Below are 15,000 nucleotides of genomic sequence, written 5' to 3' on the forward strand. Positions count from 1 at the left end.
GTCTAAATTCTAGCGCCATCTGTATGCATGTTCCAGCAGCACTATGCATTTCGTTATCACCTTTAGAACTTTTGTCACCTTCAACTTCTTTGGGTATGCCACTTTTCTATGTAGAAAGTGCGCAATTGCGCCACTTTACCCTATAAATATACTCATTCCGTTATCTGCTATTCATTCGTTATCTACCTCCACCGAGGAGCTCTTTTAAAATGAGCGAAACAGCTGTTTGGAGGATATGGAACATCTACCCAAGAACGAACTTCCTCGCTATGGAGTGGTGTTGTGAATGTGGGCCAAGAGTGCAGTGTGGAGAGGTGGACGGTTCAGATTATGTACAGTGCTGGCCAGAGAAATTCAACCTCTTGAGTGAAGTAGTGCTAGTGCCGTGTTGGAGTGCACAGACCAGTATTTAGAAAAGCGATCCTGTCAGCTTTTCTTTTTTATTATTGTATGCAGTGCTAGGGCTGCGTAGCGCCCGGCGCTATTTTATTCATGAGGTTGGATTTCTTTGGCCAGCACTGTACACCATGGTACACTGCAGATCGAGTGCTGTGCAGCAACTGCATGCAGGGTTTGATTATGCTCGTGAAGAGCACAATCATGCAAACTTTCCCATTGTGCACCTGGCATGCTCATGCCCTCAATACTTTATACTATTATAGGCTAGCGGCTGCTCACCTCTGATCAAGAGTTCATGAAAAGTCTTGCTCTGATTTTTTTACACAGGTTCAAGTTGGGACCAGGGAGTAGAACTAGTTACAACTAACTAAATAATTATTTACTTTGATAGTAAGTTAGTTACTCACGAGTCAAGTCACATCAAAATCCTTATCAGCGGGCACCAGGGTGTGGAACGCCTCCATTCCAAGTAGACTCTACCGGAAGTGGGTTTGAATGTTCACCGGACAACACCAGCCACTACTTCTTCACGGAATCGTCATCTTCACCTCTCAGGTACTACCGTAAAGTACCGTTGATCCGCCCCCTCTCTAATTCCCGCCCCCTGTCGATTTTCTCCATGTGAAGCGACTTCGGTGTACACAACGAAATACGATGTTGAACCGACGCATGCACTGCTGTACACAATACTTGCCAATCCAGGATCAATATGTGCACAATCCAGCACATTGAGTCTGATCCTCTACGTTGTTGTACATCGTACTGCACTTGACAGCCTTGATCTAGTTCCCGCCCCCCTGCCGAAAACCCAGCTGGGAAGCGACATGGCGTGGGGGCGGATCAACGGTACTTTACGGTACTACCGATACCGTACACATGGTACATGTAGTACAAAAAATGAGTCGGGAAAATAGAAAAGGCCTTTAGTACTGTATATGTCACATCATGACGTCACGTCGAGCTTCGACACGTCAAATTCGGCGTTTCTCGCGCGTCGTGCGTAGATCTACATGTGAGTTTTGCGGTGTGCCTCCAAAAATGCCAGACCCAATCATGCGAACACATTTGAGCAAAAATCCCTCAGAAGTCAGATTGAGAATAATCCTAAATACTGTGATAGTATAGAGGGGGAGAGAAAGAGTGCGTGTGCGTGTCTGGTTCCTTCATTTTCATTCCAGCCTTTACCACCCTCCGTGTGGGGAGGAAGCTGTCACCATCATGGCCAAGTCCGGTGGATACTTGTGCTGTCTCTACTGGCTTGCTTCAGCACTCACTTCACAATTGTTTCAAACTGAGGCGAAGATCCTCGTTGAGTCTCACCTATCGGCTTCCAGGCGTTCTGGTTTGTTCACACACTCTGATTCACGAGTGCCGCATATGTCTACGGGACACTACTGGAGCGAGTCCGACCTTCCTATTTCGCTGGAGAGGAATTCCAGTTTCGCCTCGCCAATCAAGTCGAAATTGCCAGTCAGAACTCGCAGCCACCGGTCCAAACGTGGTGCCGGAGCTAAGACGATACATCAGTATAAGGTAGGAGGTTCATGTCTCTTACAGAAGAATAATACTTGCTACATTATTTCTTCAAGTTCCCGGGCTGTTTGTATCTTTCCCTCAAACCAATGAATATTCTTTTAGATTTTGTAATTTTCATGTCGTGATCAAATTTTTGGAACTTCAATATCAAGTGAATATGAAAATAATTCAAAAAATAGTGAAGCAAGTAATACGGGAAGTGGCCTAAGCAAAGGCTAGACTCACACCGATGCAGACGCGAAAGGGCTGATGATATTTGATGATGGGGATGATGAATACAGGAAAAGTCGCACACATGGAAATCAAACAGGAAACGACTGAAATTCCTTCAAGAAACAGTCTCTCTACGGTATGGAAAGCGTTGTGGTAGGGCATAGTCCACTGTTCTAGAGTACTGGCTCTACAGGAGAGTGGTGATTATCCGCACCCCTCGGGTACGGACTGTCTTCAAGTGGTTCAGATGAGAAGACTGTTCGGATACTGACGGGAGCAGCCATACATGTATCTAAAACATGCATAGTCCCGCATGTTTTTTATCATTTTTCTTTCTCTTCGGCAGTACAACAGGAACTAGGCGCACTCAAAATGGCACTATTGTTATACATTTGGACTCCAACCTGTTGCAATACATCTTGTGCATCTCTTGAATAGTGGTCCGAGTGGGGAAAAATCGGCAAAAGCCTCGAAAAAGCTGCTATTGTCAGGCGTGTGCGCCGGTGCCCTTCAAGGGGGGGGGGGGGGTTTGCGGAGGGCCTCCCCCGGGAAATTTTCAAAAAATGAAGCAAAATCCTGCACTTTGAGCGAAAAAAAAAGGGGGGGGGTCCGGGCACCCAGGAACCCATACGGGGTACGCGCCTGATTGTCCAGCGCGACCAGGCGATCCGGATAGTTGACGTCCGGATAATCAGCGTTCTACTGTACTTGCTCATGTCTAACAGCGGCATTGCAGCACAACGGAAATAGTTGCGGCAGCAGCACCAGTGGAACATAAAACAGTGTGGATTTTATGCCCGGCGATGAACTGCCTGCTGAAATGTCCTGTGGGGCATGGCCGAGTTACGCACGCTTGAGTAAGCCATCAGCAATCCGGAGCTCACTTGACGTTAGCAAGTCGCTGCTACTGTGACTGCGTGTTGCATGGATCACAAAGAATGTGCCAGTCGTGATCGTGGATGGCCGCAACACATTTCCAATACTGTCGTCTCGTCTTGTCCCCACATACTGTACAGGCAGACATTTTCGGTGGTGTTTTATTTTCGGTAACTTCGGTGCCGAAATGTTTACCGAAATAGAACGCTCCGAAAGTTTCGGCATAGTACGAGGTGATTAGCAAAAATTGTACACGTTTGTAAACTCACCCTGCATTGTTGTTGTTGTTGTTTGTTTATTTAGAGTCGAAGAACAAACAGGCAAATTTGCCTAATTACATGATATCGACTACATTCATAGCCAATGCCCTTTTTTCATGACTTATAGTGGTTTACATGGCAGAGTAATCTACGACTCGTGTCATGCCATCACAGTTCAACTAATACTTCACCAACAGCAATGTAGACGTTCCTAGCTGACCCAAAATAGGTCGTTTTTTTCAGTCCTCAAAATACTTGTACATTCTTTTACATGTGTGTAAACCACAGGCAACATACCATAATAAGGCAACATACCATAATAAGGCTATGTGGAAACCTACCCACCCATGTATAGGCACCCCACTACACAAATAGAGTCAACACACATTCTTGCACTTTTCAAGTGCTATCTTGAAAACTGGCCCACACACCACACTCACAGCAGGAGCAACATCACCGTCTCGCCATTAAACGTCAAAATAAAGAATGCCAAACTGGTGCCAGGACAAAAAGTAATCAACTGACATCAGGCAAGTAACATCCAAGCATTAGCACACCGTGACCACATACTGGATGGAAAACAGAACGCCATCACTGAGGTAGACAAGTACTGTCACCATTGATCGCCAACACTCAACGGAGAGGAGCACTACTGAAGGACGCTGTGCTCACTGATATTGCAGAGGCCTGCCCAACTGTGCACGTGGCCGGAGGAATCGCAGCTAGAAGGGAAGCCGTATACGGTATATCCTCTGTGGCGAACGTGTCGGAAGATGAAGAAGACGTAGCAGAAACGGCGACCATGAACAGGCAAAACAGAACTCAATATCTGATCAACAGCCCACTTTATGCCTTCCTTGTACAGACCAGCAGTACCATGAGAGCCATAATCAACAGAATCACCAAGCCGTGTGCACCTCTCAAGAAGGGCTATCTTCACTTCCTCCATGCTCTCTGGCGTGTCAAAAGGGTCAGAGTTCGTTGCTGCACTACCCTGTGCCATGCTTGGAATGACAGGGCCAGGAAGTCGACCATTACAGACATCAACTAGCACTCCTGACGAATCCATTTCGCGTTTATATTTGTAGAAGAGCTGCCGACTGACTCCGAATGCGGTAGAAGCTTTGGATTCGGAACTAAACTGGTCTTTAGGGCCTGGTGAATAGAACGCCCCTTTAGCCAAATAATTATGCTCTTTTCTGCCCGTTTTGGTTTGGTGTCTGTGTGGGACCTGTGGCCGTCGAGCGATCTACAGACGGCCAGTTTTCATCGGAACAGTCGTCAGTGATGCTATCAGCAGCCACGGTTGCCGACCTAAGCTGCATGCGCAACCTGGTCTCTTCCATAACGTGCTGGTTTACACTATTGTTAGAGCAATTCACAACGCACAACGAAATACGGAGGCCTCGTCACGGCATGGCGGAGTCGCAGAAACAAAAACTTCGGCTGCAACACGAACTACACTGATAATACTAACGTAATACCTAATCGAATGTCAAAGATCACTTCCTCCAGGAGACGTCTCGACGACAACAAAATTTAGTTTACAGAAAATGTAAAAAATATCCTATGTAAATTTTTTTGCTTATCACCTCGTATACTACAAGCCCTAGCTGTTCTCTGTATGTGTGTGTATGTGTGTGTATGTGTGTGTATGTGTGTGTATGTGTGTGTATGTGTGTATGTGTGTATGTGTGTGTGTGTATGTGTATGTGTGTATGTGTGTATGTGTGTGTGTGTGTGTGTGTGTGTGTGTGTGTGTGTGTGTGTGTGTGTGTGTGTGTGTGTGTGTGTGTGTGTGTGTGTGTGTGTGTGTGTGTGTGTGTGTGTGTGTGTGTGTGTGTGTGGTACCGGGTGTGGGTGTTGTATGTGTGTGTGTGTATGTGTGTATGTGGGTGTATGTGTGTATGTGGGTGTATGTGTGTATGTGTGTTGGTGCATGTGTATGCATGCGTGTGTGTGTGTGTGTGTGTGTTTCTATTGCTGTACAGACCACACTTATCTATGATTACAATACTGCCCTTGAGATACGTTGGACAGGGAGTGGTGCGCACCGTGCTAACAGCTCCGTACTGATTATCCGCACATCCTCTAGCGTACCGCCCGTACATGATTACCCTCATCTGTACATCAGTTATGACTATGCGCACAGCTTCAGACCGCTGGAACTGCGACTCAAGACCGGACGGCCGGCCAACATTACCCACTTTGAAAATCATCGCGCCGATCCGAAGCGCGTGAGTTATGCAGAGCACTGTGCTCGAAGCTGCCGTCTGTCTGTTCGTCTGTGTGCGTGCGTCTTTGTTTGTCCTTGCTCTGTGCCGGGTGTTTTGCTGTTCCCAAGTCCCCATCCCACCATGTGTTGTTTGAGCCCACTAAATAGTCCTGACCCCTGACAATCTGGCAATCTGTCAGGCCACGGTGTGCACCAGGGAGTAGTAAAATACCAACTCCCTGGCATGCACTACCCATTGCAGGACATGGACGAGCAATTTGTTTGACTTTGTCTATTTGTAAACTTTTGGAATGCCGGTGATGAGCAGTAGATTTTAGCACCAACAGCCATGTAACGTTAGCTTCTCTTGAAAGCGAGCGAGAATCATGGGCATGTGTGTGAGTGAGTGTGTGTGTGTACGTGTGTGTACATGTGTGTACGTGTGCGTGCGCGCATGCCCGCGCATGCCCGTGCGTGTGTGTGTGTGTGTGTGTGTGTGTGTGTGTGTGTAATATGTGGGTGTCTTGTCTAAGTCTTGAGGATGGCTCAAAACACGACAATAACTTCAACTTTTTTTAACTTTTAACTTCTAACGCGCGCGCGTGTGTGTGTGTGTGTGTGTGTGTGTGTGTGTGTGTGTTGGTGTGTCTTGTGTTGGCTTGGTTGTTGTGTTGTTGCTGCGTGCGCACAGTACCTGTTTGTTGACCAGTTCCATCGCTACATCTTCACCAGCGAGGACGATTGTCACACGTTCAAGCGCAACACGTACTCATTCTCAATGGTGTTCATCGCGACACATGCCACCAATCCCAAAATTGTACTCGCTCAGGATAGCAAGCATCAGGTAGGTGATCTAGCTCTGGCTGAGGAGCAACCTGGCACACCGACACACTGACACACTGACACACTGACACACTGACACACTGACACACTGATACACTGACACTTGTACTTGTACTTGCTCACTGCCAAAGCTGGTTAGCCCGTGCTTCACACAGCCGAACATGTACATACGCTTGCATGCGGACCCACACGCATGAACGAGCACACACAGAATCATCTGGCTGAGTTAAATCGGATAGGTGGAGTGCTGGATTCGAACAACCGGTGCAAGGTCACGTGCCTCGGCAAATGAGTCGCACCGGGAAAAGACTCTGCTGAGTCGCGAACAGGCAATGACTCTACTTCGAAGTACAACTGAGTCGCAAGCAGGCAAACAGGGCAAACCAGTTGTGAGCGAACATCCGCACTCCCCAATGTATTATTTTACTTGTATGTTGTTTTTTATTTATTTTTTTAGAATTGATTATGGCAAGTTACAGCGGATGCAAGTGCAGACCATGCCACATAGGCTGCAGAGAATATAGCAACATGTTAACGTAGAGCAACAGCTATAGGGTGGGTGTTGGTGGGGAAGAAAAAGCTAAGAGCAAAACTGTGAAAGCCAGGCAACAGCAGCGAACTCTAATTTCATAAAGGCAACACTCAAAGCAAGGCACGTGGGAAAAGTTTGGAGCAGAAGAAATACGTGGTGTGCGCTGCAACCTCTCTTGGCGCGGTTTCGGAGCTGCGCTGTAGATTAGCGCCGTGAATCTGCGTGATTGATTAGTGTAATAAAGCTGCCAGCTGGCAGGTGTTCATGCGGCGCTAACACGCTCTAGCCACTGGCTAGTGCGCCATCACAAGGGAAGAGAGACTCAAAAGGAATCTTTGAAAGGTGACTCAATAGGGAGGTTCTGCTATACGTGAAACGTAGAGAAATCACGTAGAGGGCAGGTGTCTGGGTTAGAGTCTACGGTTTCGCGTGTTTGGGGTCCAGATTTCTACGCGGAGATGAGGTTCTCTACTTTGTGGCACACGCAGAGAAAATGCGTACAGATCTGCTGGGCATAGATCAACTGCAGGCAGAAAACTGCCAAATATGGAAGGGGAAAGTCCCAGTACACATTCCATGTGATTTCTCTACGTGAACATAGAGCAGAACAGGTTTTCTTTACGTTACGGGAACGCGAAGAGAGTTCCCGGGCCTACGTAATTTCTCTGCGTTTCACGTAAAGCAGAACCTCTCTACTGACACACGGACACACTGACACACTGACACACTAGGTGCGGTCACTGCTCACACCCAAAGCTGACCTTTTATGAGTTTTTGGCAGCACGGCCATACGCTGTGCGATGCCTGTTAAAAAAAAAACTCACTGTTCGCGTGAGACTCTGCTGGATGCCTAGCTTTCCGTATCTGCAGGAACAGCACCACCCTCTTAGATCAAGGCAAGAACACCACCACCCTCTTGGATCAAGGCAGGAACACCACCACCCTCTTGGATCAAGGCAGGAACACCAGCAGCCTCTTGGATCAAGGCAGGAACACCACCAGCCTCTTGGATCAAGGCAGGAACACCACCAGCCTCTTGGATCAAGGAGGAACACCACCAGCCTCTTGGATCAGGGCAGGAACACCACCAGCCTCTTGGATCAAGGCAGGAACGCCACCAGCCTCTTGGATCAAGGCAGGACCGCCACCAGCCTCTTGGATCAAGGCAGGAACGCCACCAGCCTCTTGGATCAAGGCAGGAATGCCACCACCCTCTTGGATCAAGGCAGGAACGCCACCAGCCTCTTGGATCAAGGCAGGAACACCACCAGCCTCTTGGATCAAGGCAGGAACGCCACCAGCCTCTTGGATCAAGGCAGGAACGCCACCAGCCTCTTGGATCAAGGCAGGAACGCCACCAGCCTCTAGGATCAAGGCAGGAATGCCACCACCCTCTAGGATCAAGGCAGGAATGCCACCACCCTCTAGGATCAAGGCAGGAATGCCACCACCCTCTTGGATCAAGGCAGGAATGCCACCACCCTCTTGGATCAAGGCAGGAATACCACCAGCCTCTTGGATCAAGGCAGGAACGCCACCAGCCTCTTGGATCAAGGCAGGAACGCCACCAGCCTCTTGGATCAAGGCAGGAATGCCACCAGCCTCTTGGATCAAGGCAGGAACGCCACCAGCCTCTAGGATCAAGGCAGGAATGCCACCACCCTCTAGGATCAAGGCAGGAATACCACCACCCTCTAGGATCAAGGCAGGAATGCCACCACCCTCTAGGATCAAGGCAGGAATGCCACCACCCTCTTGGATCAAGGCAGGAATGCCACCACCCTCTAGGATCAAGGCAGGAACACCACCAGCCTCTTGGATCAAGGTAGGAATGCCACCACCCTCTTGGATCAAGGCAGGAATGCCACCACCCTCTTGGATCAAGGCAGGAACACCACCAGCCTCTTGGATCAAGGCAGGAACGCCACCAGCCTCTTGGATCAAGGCAGGAACGCCACCAGCCTCTTGGATCAAGGCAGGAACGCCACCAGCCTCTTGGATCAAGGCAGGAACGCCACCAGCCTCTAGGATCAAGGCAGGAATGCCACCACCCTCTAGGATCAAGGCAGGAATACCACCACCCTCTAGGATCAAGGCAGGAATGCCACCACCCTCTAGGATCAAGGCAGGAATGCCACCACCCTCTTGGATCAAGGCAGGAATGCCACCACCCTCTAGGATCAAGGCAGGAACACCACCAGCCTCTTGGATCAAGGTAGGAATGCCACCACCCTCTTGGATCAAGGCAGGAACACCACCACCCTCTTGGATCAAGGCAGGAACACCACCAGCCTCTTGGATCAAGGCAGGAACACCACCACCCTCTTGGATCAAGGCAGGAACACCACCACCCTCTTGGATCAAGGCAGGAATGCCACTGCCCTCTTGGATCAAGGCAGGAATGCCACCACCCTCTTGGATCAAGGCAGGAACGCCACCACCCTCTAGGATCAAGGCAGGAATGCCACCACCCTCTAGGATCAAGGCAGGAATGCCACCAGCCTCTTGGATCAAGGCAGGACTGCCACCACCCTCTATGATCAAGGCGCAGATGCAGCTCCTTAGAGGCGATTCAGACTACGGCCAAAATCACGTCTGAGTTTGAATTTCCATGGTGATGCAGTTGTGTTTCGAATGACAAGTGCACAATCGCTGTTGCGTGCACTTGTCATTTTCTCGCTCGTTTTACATGTTGTACACACTTGCTGTACTGCATGGTAGCCATATACACGTACGTACAATTTCACACCTTTTGATGTGCCACATTCTTGTACAGTATGTGTGTTCGGCTATCCGGTTCCCTCGCCCATCCAGATATTTTTCGTGGAAAGCGGCTGTGTGCGGTTAAGCAAGGTCTGACTCTAGTATTATATATACCATGCATCATCGGCAACCTCATAGTCACCATTTTGCCTATTTTTGTTCATGTAGTACTTTTGATGACCGTTAGCTGGTGTGGTGACCGGACAACGTTGGCTAATAAAAAATTAATGACTATATATGTTCGTATTTTCTACTCACACGCACACGAACCCTTCGAAGACTGTATATTCATGCACTCGAGTACTCATACACTCGAATCATCACACAAACTGTGGGGCTTGATCTGTCTTACAACGTTCTTGCAAGACGATACAACAACAGCTCCTGTTCTCTACAAATCCTTACGCACACACTAAAGCACTATCAACTAAAACCAGCTAATTTATGCACAGAACATATCCTGAAAAGCAGCGAAACAAAGGAAGCCAAAGCAGCAGGCATGGAAACATCCCGTACGCACTATGAACTCTTGCACTCTAGATATGTGCAGCGTACGATACTAGTTCAGCGGCTACTAACACTAGCATGACAGACATGAATGAAACCGCAACCAAGTGAGCGGGACACAGATTACGAAGGTAATGAAAAGAACCAGACTGTCATCGCACAACCGCCTATTGTCGGCTCACACACAGAAACCAGGTAGTCTAGCAATATGAAATGCGACGGAACATAATCCCCCTCTCACACGAAGGGTATAAGACTGAGTGTGATACCAAACAGTAACGATAGAACATGAAAAGACAAAGAACTAAAAGGAAATATGCAGGTCCATTCTATGCTGCTACTGTCACTACGGTGGGCTAAGGCACTGAATTCCTCAGCCACTATCTGCACACAATGGAACAAGCTGGTGAACACTCCGGCGCTTGATCTTGTCGGCGATCTTCACGTCCACTACCCTTACATGACCATCGGCTCCTGGATGGGTTCCTACGACTCTGCCTAGTGGCCACTGGCCACGTGTTACATCCGGACTTGGGCACAGCACCAAGTCGCCTTTCTGCAGCTCTCTTCTCTCTGCTCTCCATTTCTTCCTGAGGTTCAATAGCGGGACCAGTTCCTTCATCCAGCGGGTCCATACATGACACACATGCTGCTGTACTACTTGCCAACGCTTCCGCGGGTGGACGGCGTCAGAGGCATTCACTTCCATCTCCAAATCAAGTGGTTGCACTATGCGGCCAACGAGGAAATGATTCGGGGTCAGCACATCGGCATCCTGCGGGTCAGTGCTGAGCTGTGTGAGAGGACGGGAATTCAGGATATTCTCAACCTCGGTGAAGGCAGTGACGAGCTCCTCATCAGTCAAGCTGGCCTTGCCCAGCACATGAGTGAGTGCACGCTTTGCTGCTTTCACTACTGCTTCGAAGATACCGCCAAAGTGGGGAGAACGTGGTGGATTGAAACGCCATTTGATACCATCATCGGCGGACCGACGTTCTACCTTCTGCCAATCAATCTGCTCGGCAGCTTCACGAAGCTCTCTCTCAGCGGCAACGAAATTGGTGCCGTTGTCGGATATCATGACGGATGGATTTCCCCGACGCTTTACGAATCTAGAGAACGCCATCAAGAAGCTGTCTGCGTTCAACGATGTCGCCATCTCTAGGTGACAGGCCCGGGTCTCCACACAAGTGAAGACGCACAGATAGCGTTTCTGCTGTGCCCGACTGCAGCCTTGTTTCGTGAGAAATGGGCCCGCGAAGTCGACTCCACAATTGCTGAAGGGTTTGAACGACTGAGTTGTTCGTACACTGGGCACAGGTCCCATCAGCTGTTCTGCTGGTTTAGCATTCATCCGCTGGCACCTCACACAGCTTCGGCGTGCGCGTTTTACAGCTGCAAGGCCGTTCACGATCCAGAACCTCTGCCTGAGATTCGCCAGTAGGTGTTGGGACCCTGCAGAATGGTGGCATTGTTGATCCTCTTGCATGATCAACAGCTGTGTCACCCGATGGTTTGGTGGCAGCAACATGGGCTGCTGTAGACCACGGCCGAGATGTGCCGATTCCTTTAGTCGTCCACTCAGTGTCAGTATAGGAACACCTTTAATTGTGAGCAACACCGGATTCAGCCGTTGCAGCGGGTCGGATGCCGGCAGAGTCTTTCCAAGTGCAAGTCGCTGGATTGTGCCTCCATAGGTGTCGACTTGAGCAGCTCTAATCCAGTGTAGTTCCGCATTCTGCAGTTCTTGCGGCGACAACTCCTCCGTAGCGTGTTGTTCTGTGGAGTTGCTGGCTGCACTCTTTGCAGACGTCCCGTCAGTCTGTTGCAATGGTACCACTACCGCGCTGGTGGGAACCGCTCGCCCCCTCGTGATCCTTGCTCTCAGGTTGCCTAGGAATCGCAAGCACCATGCCGTGATGCGTACTAGCCGCGACCAGGACGAGTACGTAGATGGGCTTAGCCTGATCTGTTCATGTTCGACGGCGAACGTGATGGCTGGCTTCTTCTTCAGTTGTCCGGGGAGCTGAGCTGGCACAGTGAGGTTGGTTTTCGGCCATTCTGCCGGTGCCGACTGCAGAAACTGGGGTCCTCTCCACCAGGTATCGTTCCGTATGAAGTCGGCTGCGCGCTCGCCACGGGTGCCGAGGTCGGCTGGATTGACTTTGCCTGGCACATGGCGCCATTGATCGGCTGTAGTACTCTTCTGGATCTCAACAATACGAGTGGCAATGTCGCTCCGGAAGTTCTTGGCGTTGCTGCGCAGCCAGTACAGAACGTTGGTTGAGTCAGTCCAGTATACATGCTTCTCTACTGGTATGTCTAGCGCTCGAGCTACGACTTGACTCACACGTACTCCCAGGGCTGCGCCACGAAGTTCGAGCTTCGGGATGGTGGTTGGCTTGATTGGCGCGGTCTTGGCTTTGGCGAATGCGAGCGTGACTTTCACGAAGCCATCAGGGTACTCGCAGCGCACGTATACTGCTGTAGCGACTGCATGCGATGACGCATCGGTGAAGACGTGCACTGAGAGTGCCGCGGACTCTGGAGGACGACGTGCATCCTTGAAACATCGATCTGCCTTGATCTCTGCCAGCAATGGTAATTCCGCAAACCACCGCTGCCACTTAGAGCTCTGTTCATCAGACAGTGCGGCGTCCCAATCCTTCTGCTGCGTACATAGCTCTTGGAACATCAGCCGTGCACGGATAGTGAAGGGTGACAGCTGACCTCGTGGATCATAGATGGTAGCCATCTTGGACAACACTGATCGTTTCGTGAGTTGCTGCGGTGATGTTGCTTTGTAAACGAAGGTGAACACATTATCTCTCGCATTCCAAGCTACGCCGAGTGTCTTGACTGGATTGGAGATGGTCGGGTTGTCGTTGCTACTGAGATGCAGTAGCGAATCTGTAGCACGGTCAGCCTCGGGTATAGCCTCCAGCACTTGGCGGTCGTTGCTCCGCCATTTGCGCAGGTGGAATGAACCATGTTGCAGGAGGGACTGGACTTCCCGCTGAGTGGTGATAGCGCTATCAGTTGTAGGACAGGACTTGAGCAGGTCGTCCACGTACAGAGACCGGTCGATAGCACTACGAGCCATGTCACTGTAGTTAGAGCCAAATCTGCTTCCAACCTCCTTGACGGCACGGCAGGCTAGATATGGCGACGCCTTGAGGCCAAATACCAATCGGTTGAATTCAAACGCTTCCATGGTAGATTGTGGGGACTCTCGCCACAAGAATCTCACATACCGCCTATCTGCGGGTTTGAGGCCGACTTGCAGGAACATCTCAGCGATGTCGCCGACGAGTGCAACAGGTTCCTGACAGAATCCTAGCAGGACCTCCACCAGGTCTTGCTGTAGTTTCGGCCCAGCATACATATGGTCATTCAGTGACTGGCCGCCGTGGGTGGCTGCAGCGTCAAAGACCATACGCACTTTCGTTGTCTCCTTGTCCTGCCGCACTATTGGAAAATGGGGCAGGAACCACTGGTCTGGCTCGGTGAGAACGTCGGCATCGCACCTCGTGATGTAACCCTTCTCTAGATGTTGAGCTACAAGCTGACGGTACTGGTCGTATACTGGTGGGCGCCGAGCTAGCGAGCGCTCCAGGTTGAATAAGCGGCTCTTGGCTGTCGCGATGTTGCTTGTCAGTTGCGGCCGACCACCGTCACTCGTCCATGGGATGCCAGTGACGATCCGAGTACCATCGTGCGTAGTCATCTCACGTACCAGACGGTCGGCTTCGATTTCAGCCTGGGTGAGGGTAGACTGTGTCACAGTCCCAACATCGTCCCACAACCAGAACTTCTCCACAATAGCGTCCAATCGCTGCTGTGGTGTCATGTCATCTGCTGGCGTGACGGCTGTGGTCATCGAGCACTGTGAGGGCGTCACTACTGGTCCAAAGCACACCCAGCCCAATGGTAGGCGACGAGCGATTGGGTCACCATCATTGCCAACGACTTCTTCCAGTGTAGTATGTGCTCCCGGCACATTCAGGCCTACTAGTAGCTCCGGAGTGCGGGTGTTGGTTGGTGGTAATGGAATATCTCTCAGGTGCTCATAACAGCATTTGATCTTGTCCCAGTTGACCGGTGCTGTGTGGGTGGTAATCTGTGGCTGGGTCCACACCTCGAGGTCCGCACTGTAGTTGCCATCCACACTTCTCATAGTGACCTCGACACACTGGTGTTGTCCTGTCACTGTCTTACCGCCCAGAACAGTTGTCTGGAGCGACTGGGGCTTGCCGACTATGCCAAGCTGACTCGCAGCGTCATCCGTCAGAAAGCTGGTAGTAGAGGCTGGGTCCAGCAATGCGGTGACGCGCTGTTGGCGACCCTCATACTCCAGCACTACTGGCACAGTCATGAAGGCAATCTGATCTCCCATCGATGCACTGGTTTGATGGTTGGTCGCTGCCTGGGGCTGTGTTCCGTCAGTGTTCGAGCCCTCTCGTGCTCCACTCGTTCCGTCAGTCGTCGAGCCCCCTCGTGCTCCACTAGTCCGCTGGGTACGCTCTTGGTGGAGCAGAGTGTGGTGCCTGGCTGGACAACGTTCGCATCCTCCCGACTGACACGCTGCCCTCCAGTGCCCGGACCTCAGGCAGCAGGTGCATAGCTTCCATTCGTATACTAATTCCCGGCGCTGTTTCACTGGCAGTGCCTTGAAGCTTCGGCACCAGGTGATGCAGTGGCTGCCGTTGCAATTCCGGCAGGACCGAACTGGTTTGTCTCGCCTGGCCTCGTTTGCAGATGAGCTGGCGGCGTGCAGTGCTGTCTGCCCGCGAGGCTTGTACGTTGTCTTTGGTTGTGCAAGGCTCTTGGCTGGCGCCACCAGCGCTGCAGCCTCA

General features: G+C 50.7%; 1 protein-coding gene across 1 annotated transcript in view; it reads left to right on the top strand.

Annotated features, from left to right (window-relative positions):
• The first annotated feature begins 1,479 nt into the window (after positions 1 to 1,479).
• LOC135828927 (uncharacterized) overlaps positions 1,480 to 15,000 on the top strand; it is a 70,911-nt gene continuing 57,390 nt past the window's right edge. Inside the window, exons 1-3 of the mRNA XM_065341361.1 lie at positions 1,480 to 1,932; positions 5,276 to 5,521; positions 6,191 to 6,343. Of these exons, the coding sequence (XP_065197433.1) occupies positions 1,618 to 1,932; positions 5,276 to 5,521; positions 6,191 to 6,343 (714 nt within the window). The 5' untranslated portion in view covers positions 1,480 to 1,617. The remainder of the gene's footprint in view (positions 1,933 to 5,275; positions 5,522 to 6,190; positions 6,344 to 15,000) is intronic.

This window comes from Sycon ciliatum, chromosome 12 (genome assembly GCF_964019385.1).
Source record: "Sycon ciliatum chromosome 12, ocSycCili1.1, whole genome shotgun sequence".
Classification (NCBI taxonomy): Eukaryota; Metazoa; Porifera; class Calcarea; order Leucosolenida; family Sycettidae; genus Sycon; species Sycon ciliatum.